The sequence below is a fragment of the Pygoscelis adeliae genome, unplaced genomic scaffold (genome assembly GCF_000699105.1).
Source record: "Pygoscelis adeliae isolate BGI_AS28 unplaced genomic scaffold, ASM69910v1 Scaffold45, whole genome shotgun sequence".
In the NCBI taxonomy this organism is placed as follows: domain Eukaryota; kingdom Metazoa; phylum Chordata; class Aves; order Sphenisciformes; family Spheniscidae; genus Pygoscelis; species Pygoscelis adeliae.
The window spans coordinates 10190133-10206780 of record NW_008825114.1 but is presented as its reverse complement, the minus strand read 5'-3'; the positions used below and the strand labels follow the sequence as shown (position 1 = coordinate 10206780).

Here is a 16648-nt window from a genome sequence, read left to right as displayed (position 1 = left end):
GGAACTGATTGGGAGAATACTTACATGTACATTAGTGTAATGTAAGTCCTTTGAAGTCAGTGAGAGGCTTTCCATTAACTTCTAGTTCATGTGATTCTGAATTGGCCTATGCATTCATGCTTGCAGAGTGAACACCTAAAGGTAATAATTACTATTTGTATTTTTTAATATGCAGAGACCCCGGTTAGAGTGGGGCATTTCAAAGCCATGGATCTGTGCTGCTGAAAGGAAGACATTTATTGTGAACCAAAGGATAAAAGTATAATAAAGACTGAGGTACAATCAAAGAGCATTTTACCTCAACGGGAAACTGTATTTGTAATTAGGAGATTTTGGGCAATAGGTAAAGTCTATAGAAAGCTAAAACTAAATTCTTAAAGTGGCATCGGTAGTTCTTCCTGAGAATTCAATTGCAATAGGAAGGAGAATGAGAAATTGGAAATGGGAACAGAGAGTTCATGACAGGTAATAGGGAAAGTAAAAAATAATGTAAATCAAGAATTTGCAGCACCAATAGGAGTGGTCCAGTTTTTTTATTCTAGACCAGTTATCTTGTAGAATCATTTGCCTATCTATGTAAATAGAGTAAAATAGCTTTAACAAATAAGTAACTGAGGTTTATTCCTGTAGTGAGATTGTGAGTTGCTTACATAAATTAGCAAAGTAAATGTGATGGAGGGAAAAAAAAGGGTAAAAAATGAAAAAGTCAGCAACTTGGGATTTAAAATTGCCATTTAACCTTTAAATGACTTAAAGAGATTTAAGGGATTATAAATTACTAAAAATTTTGGTAACTGAACCAGAAACCAGAAAAGCGTGAGTGCATCTGCATGGGTGCATTGCTGTGTGAGGAACACTCAGATTGAAAGACAGTATTACTGCACAGATTATAGAATCATAGAATCATTAAGGTTGGAAAAGACCTCTAAGATCATCGAGTCCAACCATCAACCCAACACCACCATGCCCACTAAACCATGTCCCTCAGCGCCTCATCTACCCGTCTTTTAAATACTTCCAGGGATGGTGACTCACCCACTTCCCTGGGCAGCCTGTTCCAATGCTTGACAACCCTTTTGGTGAAGACATTTTTCCTCGTGTCCAATCTAAACCTCCCCTGGCACAACTTGAGGCCATTTCCTCTCGTCCTATCGCTAGTTAATTGGGAGAAGAGACTGACACCCACCTTGCTACAACCTCCTTTCAGGTAGCTGTAGAGCGCAATAAGGTCACCCCTCAGCCTCCTTTTCTCCAGGCTAAACAACCCCAGTTCCCTCAGCCGCTTCTTATCAGACTTGTTCTCCAGACCCTTCACCAGCTTCATTGCCCTTCTCTGGACATGCTCCAGCACCTCAACGTCCTTCTTGTAGTGAGGGGCCCGAAACTGAACACAGTATTCGAGGTGCGGCCTCACCAGGGCCGAGTACAGGGGCACGATCACTTCCCTGCTCCTGCTGGCCACACTATTTCTGATACAGGCCAGGATGCCGTTGGCCTTCTTGGCCGCCTGGGCACACTGCCGGCTCATGTTCAGCCGGCTGTCAACCAGCACCCCCAGGTCCTTTTCCGCCAGGCAGCTTTCCAGCCACTCTTCCCCAAGCCTGTAGCGCTGCATGGGGTTGTTGTGGCCGAAGTGCAGGACCCGGCACTTGGCCTTGTTGAATCTCATACAGTTGGCCTTGGCCCATCGATCCAGCCTGTCCAGGTCCCTCTGCAGAGCCTTCCTACCCTCCAGCAGATCAACACTGCCACCCAACTTGGTGTCGTCTGCAAACTGACTGACGGTGCAGTAAGGGGTTGTTGGGGTTTTCTTGTTTTGTTTTGTTTTGTTTTTTTTTAACTGATGAACTAATCATTTCACATGAAATACCATTCCCTTTTAGAAGGAATTAATGCTGAGAGATAATGTCATCCCACAAAATATTTTCAAAGTTTCTTCTCCTTCTTTTGACCGCTTTAGCTGCAAGTTTTTGAGTTCCATCCAAAAGATTTTTGCTGTTTTTACAGTCTATATTAGCGTTAAAAACATTGGTATTTTGTTATTAAGTACAAGTTGCACTGAATGATTTGTTCAGTGTGCCACACTGGAGGAAGAACTGCAGGTTTCCTTCCACTTCCTACACACAAACGAGTTTTCCTCCTCCAGCATAATGGTGTTAAGAAGCAGGGATGCTGGCAGAGACATGGTGCAATGGAACTCTGCTAGGCCATATCCCAACAACATCAGGTGGAGACATTCGCTGGCTGCTCTCTTTGGGCTGCAATAGGAAGTCTGGCAGCATTTTTCTCTCCTTTACCAAAAAGGGGACAGGGTTGGCTTCCATTGTATTAAAAAAAAAAAAAAAAAAGCCTTCAGGACTAACTCAGCTACATTATTTCTACATATGCTTTTGGCTGAAGACTGATGATTTATCACTTCGAGTGAAAGCAATTTTCAAAGATTAGGAGAAAGTTATTTCCTATTACAGGCACAGAGGATATGTGTGATGTATATAATATAGGAGGTATAAATTTATATATAATTTTTCAGACCATCTGTTTGTGATGGTGTCCATTTACAATATTGCTAGCTTCTTGCTATTCAAAGTGTTTTTAATGGTACACCTAGTCTTGCTGTCTCCAAACAAAAAAAGTGTTCCTGAAAGTAGGAGAGAAAGCACTCTTTCATCCCTCTATAGTGACAGCAACTAAAGAGATATAGTACTTTTTGCCAGACAAAACTACATTTATGGGAAAATGGCAATAGTATACTGTTGTCATTGTTATGATGAAGCAAGTCTCCATTTTCAATTTAAGCTGTGACATTAAAAGTGCACATAAGAATAGCTCACCATCCTGCCTTGGTGTTTTGTTTTTTTCCTTGATTATATCTTCAGGAAGAATTAACATTTTGATACAACATTTGTTCATGGATTTGCAGTGGTTAAATCAATAGTTAATGAGGTTCGTCGTATAATTTGAGCTTGTAGTTTGTTTATGCTAGACCAACTTTATCCATACTCCAAACAAATTATCTCTTATAATCACCAGCCTGAAGATAAATCTCTAAATGTTTTTCTGATGATAGTGCTGTGGTTGGCAGGTGTTAGAAGTGCCTCCCAGGGACAAAGATTGAAGATGGGCTTGTTCTCACAAATCCTTCAGGCGAGGTTGTTTAGCTTTCTATCCTGTCATCTGCAGAGGAGCCTTGTATGGTGCCCTGCTAATGAAATCTAATAGGCAAAGGTCATATATCTTTATGAAGAAAAATGCAAAGCTGGTGAGTGATAAATGTGCTCCATGGGGTTCAATGGACGATGCTTAGCGATAAAATCCATGTTTAAACTGTTTCAAACAGCTTGGCATATCTCTGTTTTTTGTGCCTCAACTACTTTTTATAACAATTCTCATTACTGGTGATGGGATTAGATAAATACAAAAATAGTTGAATATGCGTGCAAAGTTTTCTATGTAATTAAAGAAATAGGTGGGGACTTTATGTGGATAATTATTTTTCAGTATTCATAGCATAATGAATAAGATGGCTCACATAAAAGTACATGGCAGTATTGTATTTAAATTTGAAAGCTCTATTGACTAGCAATAGAAGCATACTAGCTAGTGTGAAGATGTGAAGATTTAGGTAGATTCTAGCATCAGTTGTAAATCAAAAATGCCTTTGTCAAATGTCAAAATATAAAAAAAAAAAAAAAGGAAACAAAACAGGCTGGCATAAAATGGCAGATAGAACTTCTAGAGAACGCAAGTCAGTGCCTTTAAGAAATTGCTAATCTGAAGTTAGAAGGAATTAAATAAACCAGATATTGTTGAATCACTGCTGTTTTTTGAGAAGTTACCAGTTCATTTGCTATAGTTATACTGCTGAGCTAAGAGACAGTTCAATAAATCAACTCAGGCTTGATGGATTCTACAAACCATTGCAATGAGTGTGTGGAAGAGGAAAGAAATCTCTTAGTATTCCCTCTTTGACAAAAGGGTATGCAAAGAGCCTGAATGGATGAATGGTTGATTAATTTTGCCACAAATTTTCCTGACAGCCAGAAATGTGTTTTTGCATTACCATGTTTGCATGGGAATTATTTTGTAAGGTATGAATTATTACAAATAAACTTACACCTGAGACTTAGCTGGCTAAAATAGACAGCTCCTGGTCAGTATATATATGGTTGTGATGTTTCTTACGTTTTAATTCATCACTCTGACAAGTCAGCCTTTTGCTTGTTACCACTTGCTAATCAGTCAACAGTGAAATCAAATATTGTATGTGATTAAATGAACCTTGGAACTGAAGTGGTAGGCTATGTCTTTTTCAGTATTTTTTAATTGATTTACAAGTTATGGAAAAATCGGATGGAAGTTCTTAACCTAGGGTCAGAAAGCAGAATAATATAAAGGACAATAAAAAAGTGTATCATATGCTATTTCCACATGGCCTATTGATTAGTAAGACACAAAAATAGTGTTTCTCCTCTAAGTTTCTGAGGTAAATAATGTGTTACATTGTATATACTACACTGTACTTTAGTATGGAGATTTTTCTTTTTCATTTTGTACATATTTTGTACATATTTTGTACAGGTGATATTTGCTTATAAATGTCCTGCTTAAGCAGGTCCCTGGATTCCTTTAGTTTTAGGCTTTGGATACTCATACCTGTGGTTTAAAAATAAGAGACTTTCCTTTCCATGCAGTTCGCTCCAGAAAAATATGTACATAACTTCAGCCTTTAAAATGACCTGGAGGGAGTACATCTTAACATAGTGCAAGTACATTTCCCTGAACTTCCCTACTTGCAGCAAAAGTCGTGCTGTTAGGGTAGCAAGTTTTCTAGTTTGTCCCTTTAATTATGTTACAGAGGCAGAGTTTTAAAGACACACTGGGAAAAGGAGGTGGCATTTAAGCCTTTATAGTTGGAAATCATATCTATATGTTTTGCTGTATTTTGTATTTTTAACAACTCCAAACTACTTATCCTTCAAGTGCCAAAAATTATGAAAAATGGCAGCTTTATCTTTATCAGTCATAATTTTCTTATTACAGAAAACATCCATTAAGAATGAGACAAATTACAAGTGCTTTGAATTTCTTCCCTTGAAGATGGAAATAAATAAGTGCTTTCACCTTTCTCACTAGACTAGATGATGTACATCCCTTTTTCCATTCCTGTTCTGCTCTGAAACCTTTTTTCTTCTAGATTTTGTGGTCACAGCCATCTAATATTATCATGTTGTTCCAGCGCACACCACAACAGTATGCACACCATTACCTATGTTTGTTTTTGTCTTTAGGCTATGCACTTAATGTTTAATCTCATGCAGTAGCGGCAGCACCTTCACAGGACTTCCTCTCCAGCCCTTCTGATCTATTCCATTCTTTGAGTGTACGTGCACAGACCCCACCAACACCAGGGAGCATTTTTGACTGTTGTATTTCAGGTAGTTAGCTGTGCACCTCAGTAGTCAGGGGAGGCTGCCTTGCTTATGGATAAGCATTTGTGTTCCTTCAGGTGGGTGGCAGTGATGGCCACTGAAGGCAGGTATTCCAGCCAGAGGAATAATGTTCTAAGCTAAATGGGCCATTATGATATCCTTATGTTACATGGATATCATAATGTCTCTTAAGATACATGGAGATGCTGAATTCAAAGCTGTCTCAGCTAGCTCTGAAAATGTAGAATAATGGAACTGAAGTTTGGCTGTTTACCTGAGAAACTTTTTTTTTTTTTAATTTTATGAATCAGTCGAGGCTTTCCAGTCTTTCCTGTGTGCTGTGCTAAATAGATATAGAACATGGTCATCTTTATAAGTTCTAGCTAAACACAGATTAAAATGGACAAGCCTGAACTTGAATACACAGAATTTGTACTTCTATCAAGTGCAAGTAAAACTTGTTTAGCTGTAATCTCAATTCATAAAGAGTGGATCGTCATTAAGACACATTATCATAAAATGTACCAGTGCTGTAGAAAAGGCACTGTTTCCAGTGTGAAACTGGCTAAACACACTTTCATTGAACAACGCATGATAATTTCTTTTATTATAGATGAATCCTTCTTTCTTCCTTGCTTTATTTTTTTTAAGTTATTCTGCAGTTAGTGAAAATAATAGACTGTAAAAACATAGCCATCACCTATAGAAGGGGAGTGAGGTCAGTGCTAAACAGGCATTCATCACTTTATTCTATACGCAGTGTTTCACAATGCTATAGAATTTCCTGTTTAAATTTCCTTGTAAGCTCGGGATGCCTAAAGTTAAATGTAAGGTGTGACTGGGGTCTCCATAGAGCAGGGTAGCACAAGCTCTCAGATGCCCATTCTCCTGCTCTTCAGTTTAGGACCTAATACCTATGTCTCTTCAGAAACTTTAGACAGCAACACAAAGAAAGAATTAGCTATTTTTGTTCTTTTCAGAAGACTGGTAACTATCGATACAGCAGAGCGGCTATTTGGTAGATTGAAATACACAACAGAAAAATGCAATCTTTACTTACAGAAAAGATGGTGAATTTTGGATAGAGCATTTTCACCAGTGGTGTTGATACAAAAAAGAGGTAAAATAGTGAATATACTTGTCCATGTTTCTGGAGTCTTATAAACACCATACTGTTTACACTGTTTTTTTCCATTTTTAGTGACCTTACCTGAAAACTTTTATAAAAAATTGAGTCTTTTTCTGCTTTTTTGCCTTTTTTTTTTTAAAGGAGGGGGCTTCTAGTAATTAGCTGGATTTACAACAAATGGCACACAGACTGTTAGCTCTGCATGTGTGCTATAACATTGGTGTTTACCCTATTATATTGCAATTTAAGTATGTCATAAAGTTTTATCAGTGATCACATAGAAATAAACTGGAATTCAGAAGTACTGACCATGAAATATTAAGAGAATACAGTGTGAAGCAGTAGGTATCGACTTCTGTATTGTGATAATTGCTTTGGTTGCGAAAATTGTAATGGGATACAGTGATATTCCTCATTTATATTTTGTGATGGTTGGGTATTTTTAGCAAATGAGTTGTCAGCAGAAAGGCTTCATTAGACCCATCAGGGTATCTGCCCATGAATAACGAATCCCAAACTGTACTGACAGTTTCCTTGAGCCAAAATGATGGAGCACCTCTGACAAAAGCCATATTGTGCTCTCCATGTGACGAGTGTGAAGAACAAAAGAGACAGTTTGTTCTTAATTTGGTCAGGTTAATATTGACACAGTTAGCTTAGAAGAATCAGAAGTGTGTGTAATGTACATTTGCAGTGATCACTTGGGTAATTGGCTGTTGGCTTCATGAATCAGAAAGTGTTGCTAGAGATGGAGAAGTTACAAATTCTCTTTGCATATTTATTGGAGATTTCCCTTTTTTTAAAGGATCATCCATGTTTGTAGTCATGTTAATTATTCAACTAACAAAAGAGAGTCCTATAAGAAAGTCGAGTTTCAGAGAAAGAAGTTTCACAACAATATACAGCCTACATAAAATGGTATTTCTCAACAGAAATACATAATAACTGAACAGGTCATGTTCAAAAATCCTTCAAAAGTCTGTGGATTTCTTGAACTTTCTCATTCTGTTTACACAGATGATAAAAAAAACCTGTCATTTCAGAATGTTCACCATATAGTTATGTTGTAGCATTGTATAAACTATTTATATGCATTAGACAAAACAAATGCACAATTTTATTACAAATGCTAAGACACTAAATTTCTCCAGTATCAATATTGCTGTTAACTATGCATTTGCATTGCATTTGCAGAATATATTTACTACTAGATTCTATTTATTTCAAGTATATTACATTTCAAATATACTTACAGTCCATTTTTTTATTATAGGTTACTTAGAGAGCATTACAACAACTAATAATGTTTAGATATGCTGTTTACCTGCTGTACACTATGTAAATATTAATTAATATTTAAGACAGCACATGCTAATAAAGTCAGGAAAAGTAGTATAAAAATGAATAGCTGACTGACCTTTGTCATGGTTTGGCTGTATTTCAGTGTATTTCCTACTATATTAATTAATCAACAGCATATTTTACAGTGCTTGTAATTAATTTGGGATATAGCAGCTTAACTTAGCTGTTGAAATTATTAGCATTTTTTTATTTCTGAAGGAGATGTTTTATTTTCTGTTAACGTTTACAATACATGCAACATTCTGCTTGTTTACTTAGGTTAGCAAATCTGTGGAAGAGTCCATATGTCTACCATGTCTTTTAATATATAGTCTTTGGTAATTTATAAGAGTTTCTTGTTTGCAACTGTTTTTATTTATTTGAATGTTTGAATGCTTGTGAAGGGAGTATCTGAATTGTGTTGTTGATACTAGTTTAAAAGAGTAAACTTTATGGATGTTAATTAATGTTATAATTAATAATATAATTAATGTTATTAATACTATTTATTAACATTAATGAAATTACCTTTGCTTATTTTAAAATTAATAATTAATATTATATTTTGATTAATAGTCCAGTCAACCAAAAAAATTGATGACATAGAGTCATGATGCTGTAAGACATGTAATCTGATCTTGCTTTTATTCAATAACTTAGTCAACAGCATTTTCCAGCAAATTTAGTCTTTGACCTATTCTTTTAACGAGGTCTGTTTGCTTTGTGTGTCATTTCTGGATGCACTTAGTGAAGTAACAACTTAAGAGAAACATTTATTGTTGATAAATAAAATGACTGTTTATGGAAAAATTGAGTAACACGTTTTCAGGTATTATTTTAATATTAATTGTTGCTTAGTAATAGTAATGTGAGAAGCTTGTATCTTATTCCTCATGCCACGGAATGAACAGGGTCTTGGGTTTTATACCTTTGCTGAATAATGACTTTTTTGTCAGCAAGTTTTCTCATTGACAGGCTATGGGGTAAAGTAATAAATGGGGTGTGGTCAGCATCATTTTGCTTGACTTGGACTGTGTTCTGACATGCCTTAATGACTTCCTCAGTATTATTGTTGATTGGATGTCACTGTAAAACATCTCTTGCCCTCTTGCACTTTTAAATCCTCAGATAATTTGCATGCTTTCTTTAAAGATATTTTCTTTCAATGTGGTATATGGTGCTGGCACACGTAAACCCATTCCCATGCTGCTCTGAGCAGTCTCTCATCAGTTGATATTGTTTTGCACCAGGCGACGATGGTCCGTTATGATCCCAGTGAGAAAAGCGTGTGAACTCTGGGAGGTATCTTTTAAAACACTGTTTATTAGAGCTAACATTCTAAGGAGAAAACACTATAGATAACCCTACATCCATTTAGGTGGTGGGAACCCTGAGGGGTGTAGCATTGAATAAACCTCCAATCCATGCACAGCATGCTGGAGACACCCTGTTCATAGAAGAGATTTCCACCTTTTGGTCATTTTAGCTATTAAAGGATTTTCTTACAAAGAAACAAGTCCATTCCTCATTTCTACTGTCAAACAGAAAGGATGTTCATATGAGAACTTGTTGCTGCACTTTTAGATAAAGGCAAGGACACACAGGTGATGTAATTGCTAGTACCAAGTGGATGCTGCCTGCAGGCTTCTCTGGTACAGTTAGCTGCCCAAGTTTATTCTGTGCCCAAGGAATATGTGTAGCATAACACAGCCCAAAGGCCAAGCTGGATGTGAAGCACAGAGAAAAAAACATGTAGTACATAACTGATCTCCTTCTGCAGCTTATACCCAATGGAGAGGGACAGGTAGCCTGCTCAGAGTTAATCTTTGTGCTTCTCTCAGTCATCAACATGCTGAGAACCTCAAGAAGAAAAAATACACACTCTGAATAACAGTAAGTTTGAAAGCATGGAAGAAATGGAGAGAACCTCAAGTAGCTGGATCAGGTAATTATGTAGGTAGTACAGATCCAGTATTGTTTATGTTAATGTGGCCCAATGTGAAGCTCTCCAGTCCAATTGCTCCACCAGGGATACATGCTTGACAACTTCCCCACTTACAGCAGCAGGCTACTGGGTCACCTGCTGCTATATCAATTCCTCAGCGTTGCTCTTGATCATATGACATAAGTTAGCAAAAAACAGTGCACAGGGCAAATTCAGATTTTAGCACCTTCAGGGGCTTTACCATGGCCATTTATATCTTTAGTTCCTGCTCTGACTGGTAGTATTGACCTTTCATTGTATGGCATTTGGTGCCACACCCTTGATGTGGTAACCATTCCCACCAACAAACAGCTGCTAGCATGTGAACGTTGTATCTTGTTCTATTCTATTCAGTCTTGCTCTATGAGGCCCCAGTGGTCCTTGGCTTTAAACTCTAGAAATATACCTCTGATTGCCCTGCATGCACATATTGACTCTCCAGTTGGCCATGGTTGTGACAGGGGAGTTTTCCCTTGCCATGTAGGTGGGTTAAGAGGTTCCTCCCTCAAAACACCGCAGAAAGCAGGATTTTTGGCACTCCCCAACCTACCACTTTGTGAGTGCCAAATGCGGGCTGAGATGATCGCAGATATCTCAGTCAATGCCACTTTCATGAAGCTTCCAGTTCAGTCATGTGATTTTAACAGAAAATTTCTAATTCCTTGCATTTTCAGCTGATACAAGCAATATAGAATATAAAGTATCATGAGCCTTGAAGGCTGGACATTTTTTAGAATGTTCATTTATTTACCTTATGTACCTTATGTATAAAACACCTTGCAAGACTAGATCCTTGATTGGTCCATGTCCTTCCCTGGGACCTCCCAATCTTGAATTGGCTGTGAGTGGGTAACTGAGACAAGGAGTTATTGGGATTTTCAAATGGTTTTGAATCTGCTCTAGCTCAAATTTTTTATGCGAATAGATTTTAATTATTCCAACTGCAGTTAGGAATGGGATAACTGAAGTAACTTTTCCATGCTTAAGCACATTTTGGTACTTCTTCTAATATACCCAATACTTAAGTCTTCAGAACCCGGAAAAATATTACTGGTTTGGACATTCAAACCTTATTCGCCATAATTCTGCACCATAACCCCCTATTCAGATTTCATATCTGAATGTCCACCAGTAAACTAACAGCTGACTTTTGTGCATTAATCTGCATGAATTTCACATAAAACTCATTTTTAGGTGCTATGTGAACATCAAAGTGGAACTTCATCTCTAATCTTGGAAAAGAATCTACTTCCAAAGCATTTGACAAACAGATTATTTTAAGTTTAACTTACAGGGAGGGAGATGCATTTTGTGGACACATTTGAGTAGATTAATAAATAGTATTTGTATATATGTAACCAAAACAGTAATTTATCAGGTAGGAGACAGATGCAGGGGAATAACATGCCAATCTGTGTATACAGTTGTGTTGTGTTCATGATGAACTGCTGTTTATTCAAGGCCAGTGTAGCTTGGCAGCATCAGAAGAACTATTAGCTAGAAGATGACAAAAAATTATCTCAAATACAAATAGCAGAAACATAAAGGAGAAAATAAAATTTCTAAGACCTTATTCACTGGCAGTTATCAGAACTGAGGACTGAAGAGAGACATTTATACTTTGTGCATTATGTCCCCAGGTGAGAAAGAGGGATATATGGTTTATGTTGCAAAATCTAGATAATTCAACATTGGGCTAGTCCAAGTATAAATAAGAATAGGAATGACAAATGCAGTGTTTACCTCCTATTTATTTGATGTGGGGTGTGTGTTAAAATAAGCATGTTTTTTGAAACAAAGATGTTTTAAAAGTAGTTTGCCTTACTCTGTCCTTATTTTGGGGTGTTATTGTTTTGAAGACTTACACAGAATTCAAAGAGCAGGAATAAAGGAATCTAAAGGAATAATCCATGGTAAAATTGTATACAGTCATGTAACATCATAATGGACACATATAAAGGGCTGCAAAATTAAGTTAGCACATACAATTTCCTTTGAAGTGCCTGATTTTGCACCCCAATACTATTATTTTAACATCTATTATTTTAAATGAAATATTGACATGACAAATTTCATAAAATATTTTTATTGTCCTATCAAAAAAGGGGGTTTATTCAAGAAATAGCAGTAGCCCAATACTTTTAAGCAACCTTGCAATAACAAATAGCTGGAACAAGTAAGAATTCTGTTTCAGCAGCGGTTTCAAGAAGGCAAAACCTACACTTAGTATTTTAGCGATCTTCAGAAATAGAAGTCCATTACTGTGCTGTAAGACTGGTTCTTGATTTTTTTTATGTACATAGCTGTTTTGACAAATGGAATGGAATTCTGTTGCCAGTTACAGACACTGATGCTTATTAATGTTTCTAGCTATTTTCACCACAGATTTGGATGGAAAGAACAAGGAAAAGACGCTGACATTTCTTTTAATTTCTTACCATATTGCAGGACTGCGTGTTACACAGGAGTCTTATTGGTGATCTGAAAGCATTCATAGATAAATATGGGTTTGATGTACTTGTAATTTTGGCCAACTGTTTGTCAGATGAGAAGCAAACAAAACGACAAATAGCAGTGTACTCGGAAAACTTAGAGCTAGGCAATCAAGTAAGTACCTGGAAAAAGAATCAAATAATGTCTTTCCTGAAAAAAAAAGGTTTTTTAAAGTAGTATATACCAAAGTGTTGAATAATTAAGTAGGATCGAAAAGTAGCAACAGTTGACTGGCAACTGAGTAGCTATTTGAAATGGCTGCATTATTTATATGATGCAAAATAAGAGATTGTGATATTTATGATTGTTTCAGACCAGCTTAATAGAGAAAGTGTATGGTTGCAAGAAAGACAGAAAAAGACAAGATTTTTCAATTTAGCTAAAACAGAATGATCTTTTTTTTTACTAGTTTTGGCTTGGTTTTGTATTGTGATCTACACAAATGAGTCTTTGGCAGTGAGGGACGAGCAAACATGTTGTAAATGGTAATGACCAGAACTCATCTATGTGTATGTTATAGCTAAAGAATTTAAGTTTTGAAATGAAGCCAAATTATTATTAGGATGTTCATTTATCCAAAGGTGGGTGCTGTCCACTTTTTTGACTATAGTTGTCCCCAAATGGAAGAAACCATCTCAATGGCAACCTTTTGAACCTTTTCCTCAGTCCTAAAAACTTCTGATTTTAGGGACAGGTGGCTAAATGACTCTATTGCTTTCAAGGTCAATATAAATTTATTTATTTTATGAATCTCATTATCCCATTCTAGAAATACTTTTCTCATGTACCCGTACATATTTCATTCAGATTTCCTAAGGCAACAACTAAACATTATTTGGATTTTCTTTTACTAATGAAAAGTGAACATGTAAGTCAAATGGTATAATTTCAAGTAAATATTCTGACCAATTATATAATACATATTTTGTATTGATCTTCTATTTTAATACTTTATCTATTTAGGGATCATAATAAGGCTGTTACAACAAAATGGCCAAGAAATAGATTAATAGGAATAGATAGGTATGGCTGTGTTACATGGTGAAGTAGTCAATATGTGCCTTTATGCCCATGGTTGCAATGGCTTTTGAAACATCTTATTTTTCAACAGATCTGCTGTGAATTAGAAGAATGTCAGAATCCTTGTTTGGAGCTGGATCCTCTAGAATGTGGATGTGACCAAATTCTCATTTATCATCAAGAAAATTCTTTGGTGACCTGTCATCAAATTTTTCTTCTAGTTAAGGAAGTTCTAAATAGAAGACAACCAGAAATGGTATCAAACAGTAGAACTTCTTCTACTGAAGCTGTTGCTGGAAGTGCTCCACTTTCACAAGGATCTTCTGGTATTATGGAGTTATATGGTTCTGATGTAGAACCACAGCCCAGTTCTGCCAATTTTATAGAAAATCCTCAAGATCTAAATGGATCTATGCAAGCCCATGTTGATGTTAATGTAGACCTTGTGAGTCCAGACAGTGGATTGGCTACCATTAGAAGCAGCCGGTCTTCCAAGGAGAGTTCTGTTTTCCTTAGTGATGATAGCCCTGTTGCAGAAGGTGCTGCTTCCCATCACAGTCTTCTGCCTGGCTTTGATTCCTATAGTCCTATTCCTGAAGGAGCAATAGCTGAAGAACAAAAACCTCAGTCTAGAGACAATAGTGATAACTTCGATCTTTTCAATTTTGATCTAGCACCCGTGATTACAGCTCCATCCGAGTCATCTTCTCATTCTGTTGATTGTTCCCCAGCAGATGACTATTTCCTTCATAGTGATTCATCAGAAGGACAACAACTCACTGTGCAGAAAGAACTTGATGAGGCAAACCTGTTAGAAAATGATGCAGCAACTTATTCAACTGACTTACTTATGACAACAAATGAGGAAGACAATTTAGCTGAATTTGATGAGAATCCAGGAGAAATGTGTGAGAAAACTTCAAATTTGATCGATTTAGTTGAAGGTGATTCTTCTTCACCAGAAATGTTGAAATCTGCTGATTCAAGAATTCCACCAACTCCTATGAACAGCCTTGTAGAAACTTCACCATTAGATAATGGGCAGCCTTTATTTTTCCCACAAGATGTCATTAAAAAAATTAATGAAATAGATGGCACAAATTATTCTCAGTCTCGTGTTAGATATGGGAGCTGGTGGGATGGCTTTGACCTAGAGTCCAGAAATGCTGATACATGGAGTTCAAGTGAGCAGGAATCTGTATTTCAGAGCCCTGTCTTATGGAAGGATTGTAAAGAAAGTCCCTTGCTACGAGAACATATTGATAGAAGAGCCTCAGATTCTGTATTCCTTCAAAAACAGCCAAAGCAAATGGCATACATGAGAGCAGGTCTGTGGGATAATCAGTTTAAACAAGATAATTGGAACCACAAGAATCAAGAGAAAAACAGTGAACATTCATGTTTGCAAACTGCTTCTTTAGAGGAGAAAAAGCAAGAACCGGAGAGCTTTACTGACCCATGGAAGGTCAGTCAGCCGACACCTATGATGTCAGATGCATGGTGTAGTGGTGAAGGGAAAGGCAGTCAGCTAGCTGGAGACTCTTATGAAGTCTGGACTAAGTTTGACGCAGGAGATATTGCTAGATCCTCAGAAAATATATGGAACATGCCCAAACTGGATAGACAAAAAACATCAGTGAATATTCCTGAGGAATGGCCCATATCAAAAACTAGTTTATCAGATTCTTCAGAAGTCACAGCGGACAATGAGACTGAAAATCCACCTATCCAGGTATCTCCAGAAGCCTGGGATAAAGAAAAATATTATTCAGTAGAAGCATATGGAAAATCTGAAAATACAAATTCTGTTTTCAACAATATGCAAAATAATTCCAAACTGCAAACAGAGGAAAAAAATGTATTTGGTGATCCTAAACATAGACCAAAACAGTTTGAAAATATAGAGACCTGGAATATGTATGACAAAAACATCAAGAAAGAAGTAACAGAAGTAGTGGTGCCATGGGAGGATGCCTTTTTGTATAAACACTCGGATCTTAGGTCATCAAACATAGGTGAAGATTTAGTTGTTTCTCCACCAGACACCAATTATTCAACATCTGATTCATATATATCACCTACATATGTGGAAGACGAAAGAGAAAATGAGGACAAAGATTTTGATGAAGAAACAGTTATTGATAAATTGATAAACCCAAATTTGTCTGAGCCAAAAGGATTTGAGAAAGCAAATAAGGAACCCTTATCTCCTAGAAACATGCCTTTTTCAAGCGCCGGAAACACAGACATCTGGAACGCTCCCCTAAATAATGTCACCCGGTTACAAGAAAGAAATTCTGAAATTACTGCTCTTTCTGCCTCTGCTAAACCTTTCCTTAATTCAGAACAAACAGCTGATCAATGTTTTTCAACTGAGATACATACCAGTGAAAATAATTTTTCTGTATCTGAAAACAGAAAAATAACACCGGTATACAATCAAACAGTGAATGACTTATCACCACCACAGGACGAATTAAATACTAGACAGACTGCAGCTGAAAATGTAGAAACAGCGAGCAGTGTTCCTGTAGAAGACACAGACACATCTACAGCAACTTCAGACACTGGGAATGGTTTGGATCTGAAAATATGGGACTTAGGGAGTGAGATACTTAGTAAGAAGGCAGCACAAAACACTGCTGGTGTTGATGAAAAGCTGGATAGTCAGGATTCAGTGCAGCAGCCGAACTCATGGAGTTTACAGAGTGAGCAGGGTTGTGAGGATGGCTGGGACAATGCCATTGTCATCTCTCAGGAAGAAAAAGAGGAATATAAAAGCACAGATGAGACAAGTGGACAGCAAATGATTAGTGACATTTGTAATAAACCAGTGCAAGAGGACAGTGAATCTTCATGTAACGCAGATTCAGAAGAAAACATGTCAACAACAGAAGTTCCCAGCTCCCCAGAAAAAATAAGGAATAGTGTTAGTTGGGAAGCGTTAGTCACAGAGAATGAGTCATTTTCCAACCAAAGTAATCCAGTTAGTCAGGAAGAGAGGAAAGACTTGTTGCAGAATAATGCAGAATCTTCTTCAAGTGCTTCTGAGGAAGGCAGAAATTATGAATCTTTTGATGACTCGAGACCACAAAATTTCAATTATAGTGAAACATCACAGCTGCTTTCTGAGAAAGCTGAAAAGGAGACTACAGTGATAGAGGATGAAACAAGTCCTGAGATGGAAAGTATCTCTGAAAGTTCTGAGAAGGGTAGTGATAATCCTGAAAATAATTCTTCTAAAATGCCCAG

The 16648-nt window shown here is 36.9% G+C and overlaps 1 protein-coding gene across 1 annotated transcript in view; it reads left to right on the top strand.

Moving 5' to 3' along the window:
* Window positions 1–16648, top strand: part of PRUNE2 (prune homolog 2 (Drosophila)) — a 112457-nt gene that overhangs the window by 36610 nt on the left and 59199 nt on the right. The window contains exons 7-8 of the mRNA XM_009328186.1: window positions 12332–12490; window positions 13488–16648. The exon at window positions 13488–16648 is cut by the window's right edge and continues 3392 nt beyond it. Of these exons, the coding sequence (XP_009326461.1) occupies window positions 12332–12490; window positions 13488–16648 (3320 nt within the window). The remainder of the gene's footprint in view (window positions 1–12331; window positions 12491–13487) is intronic.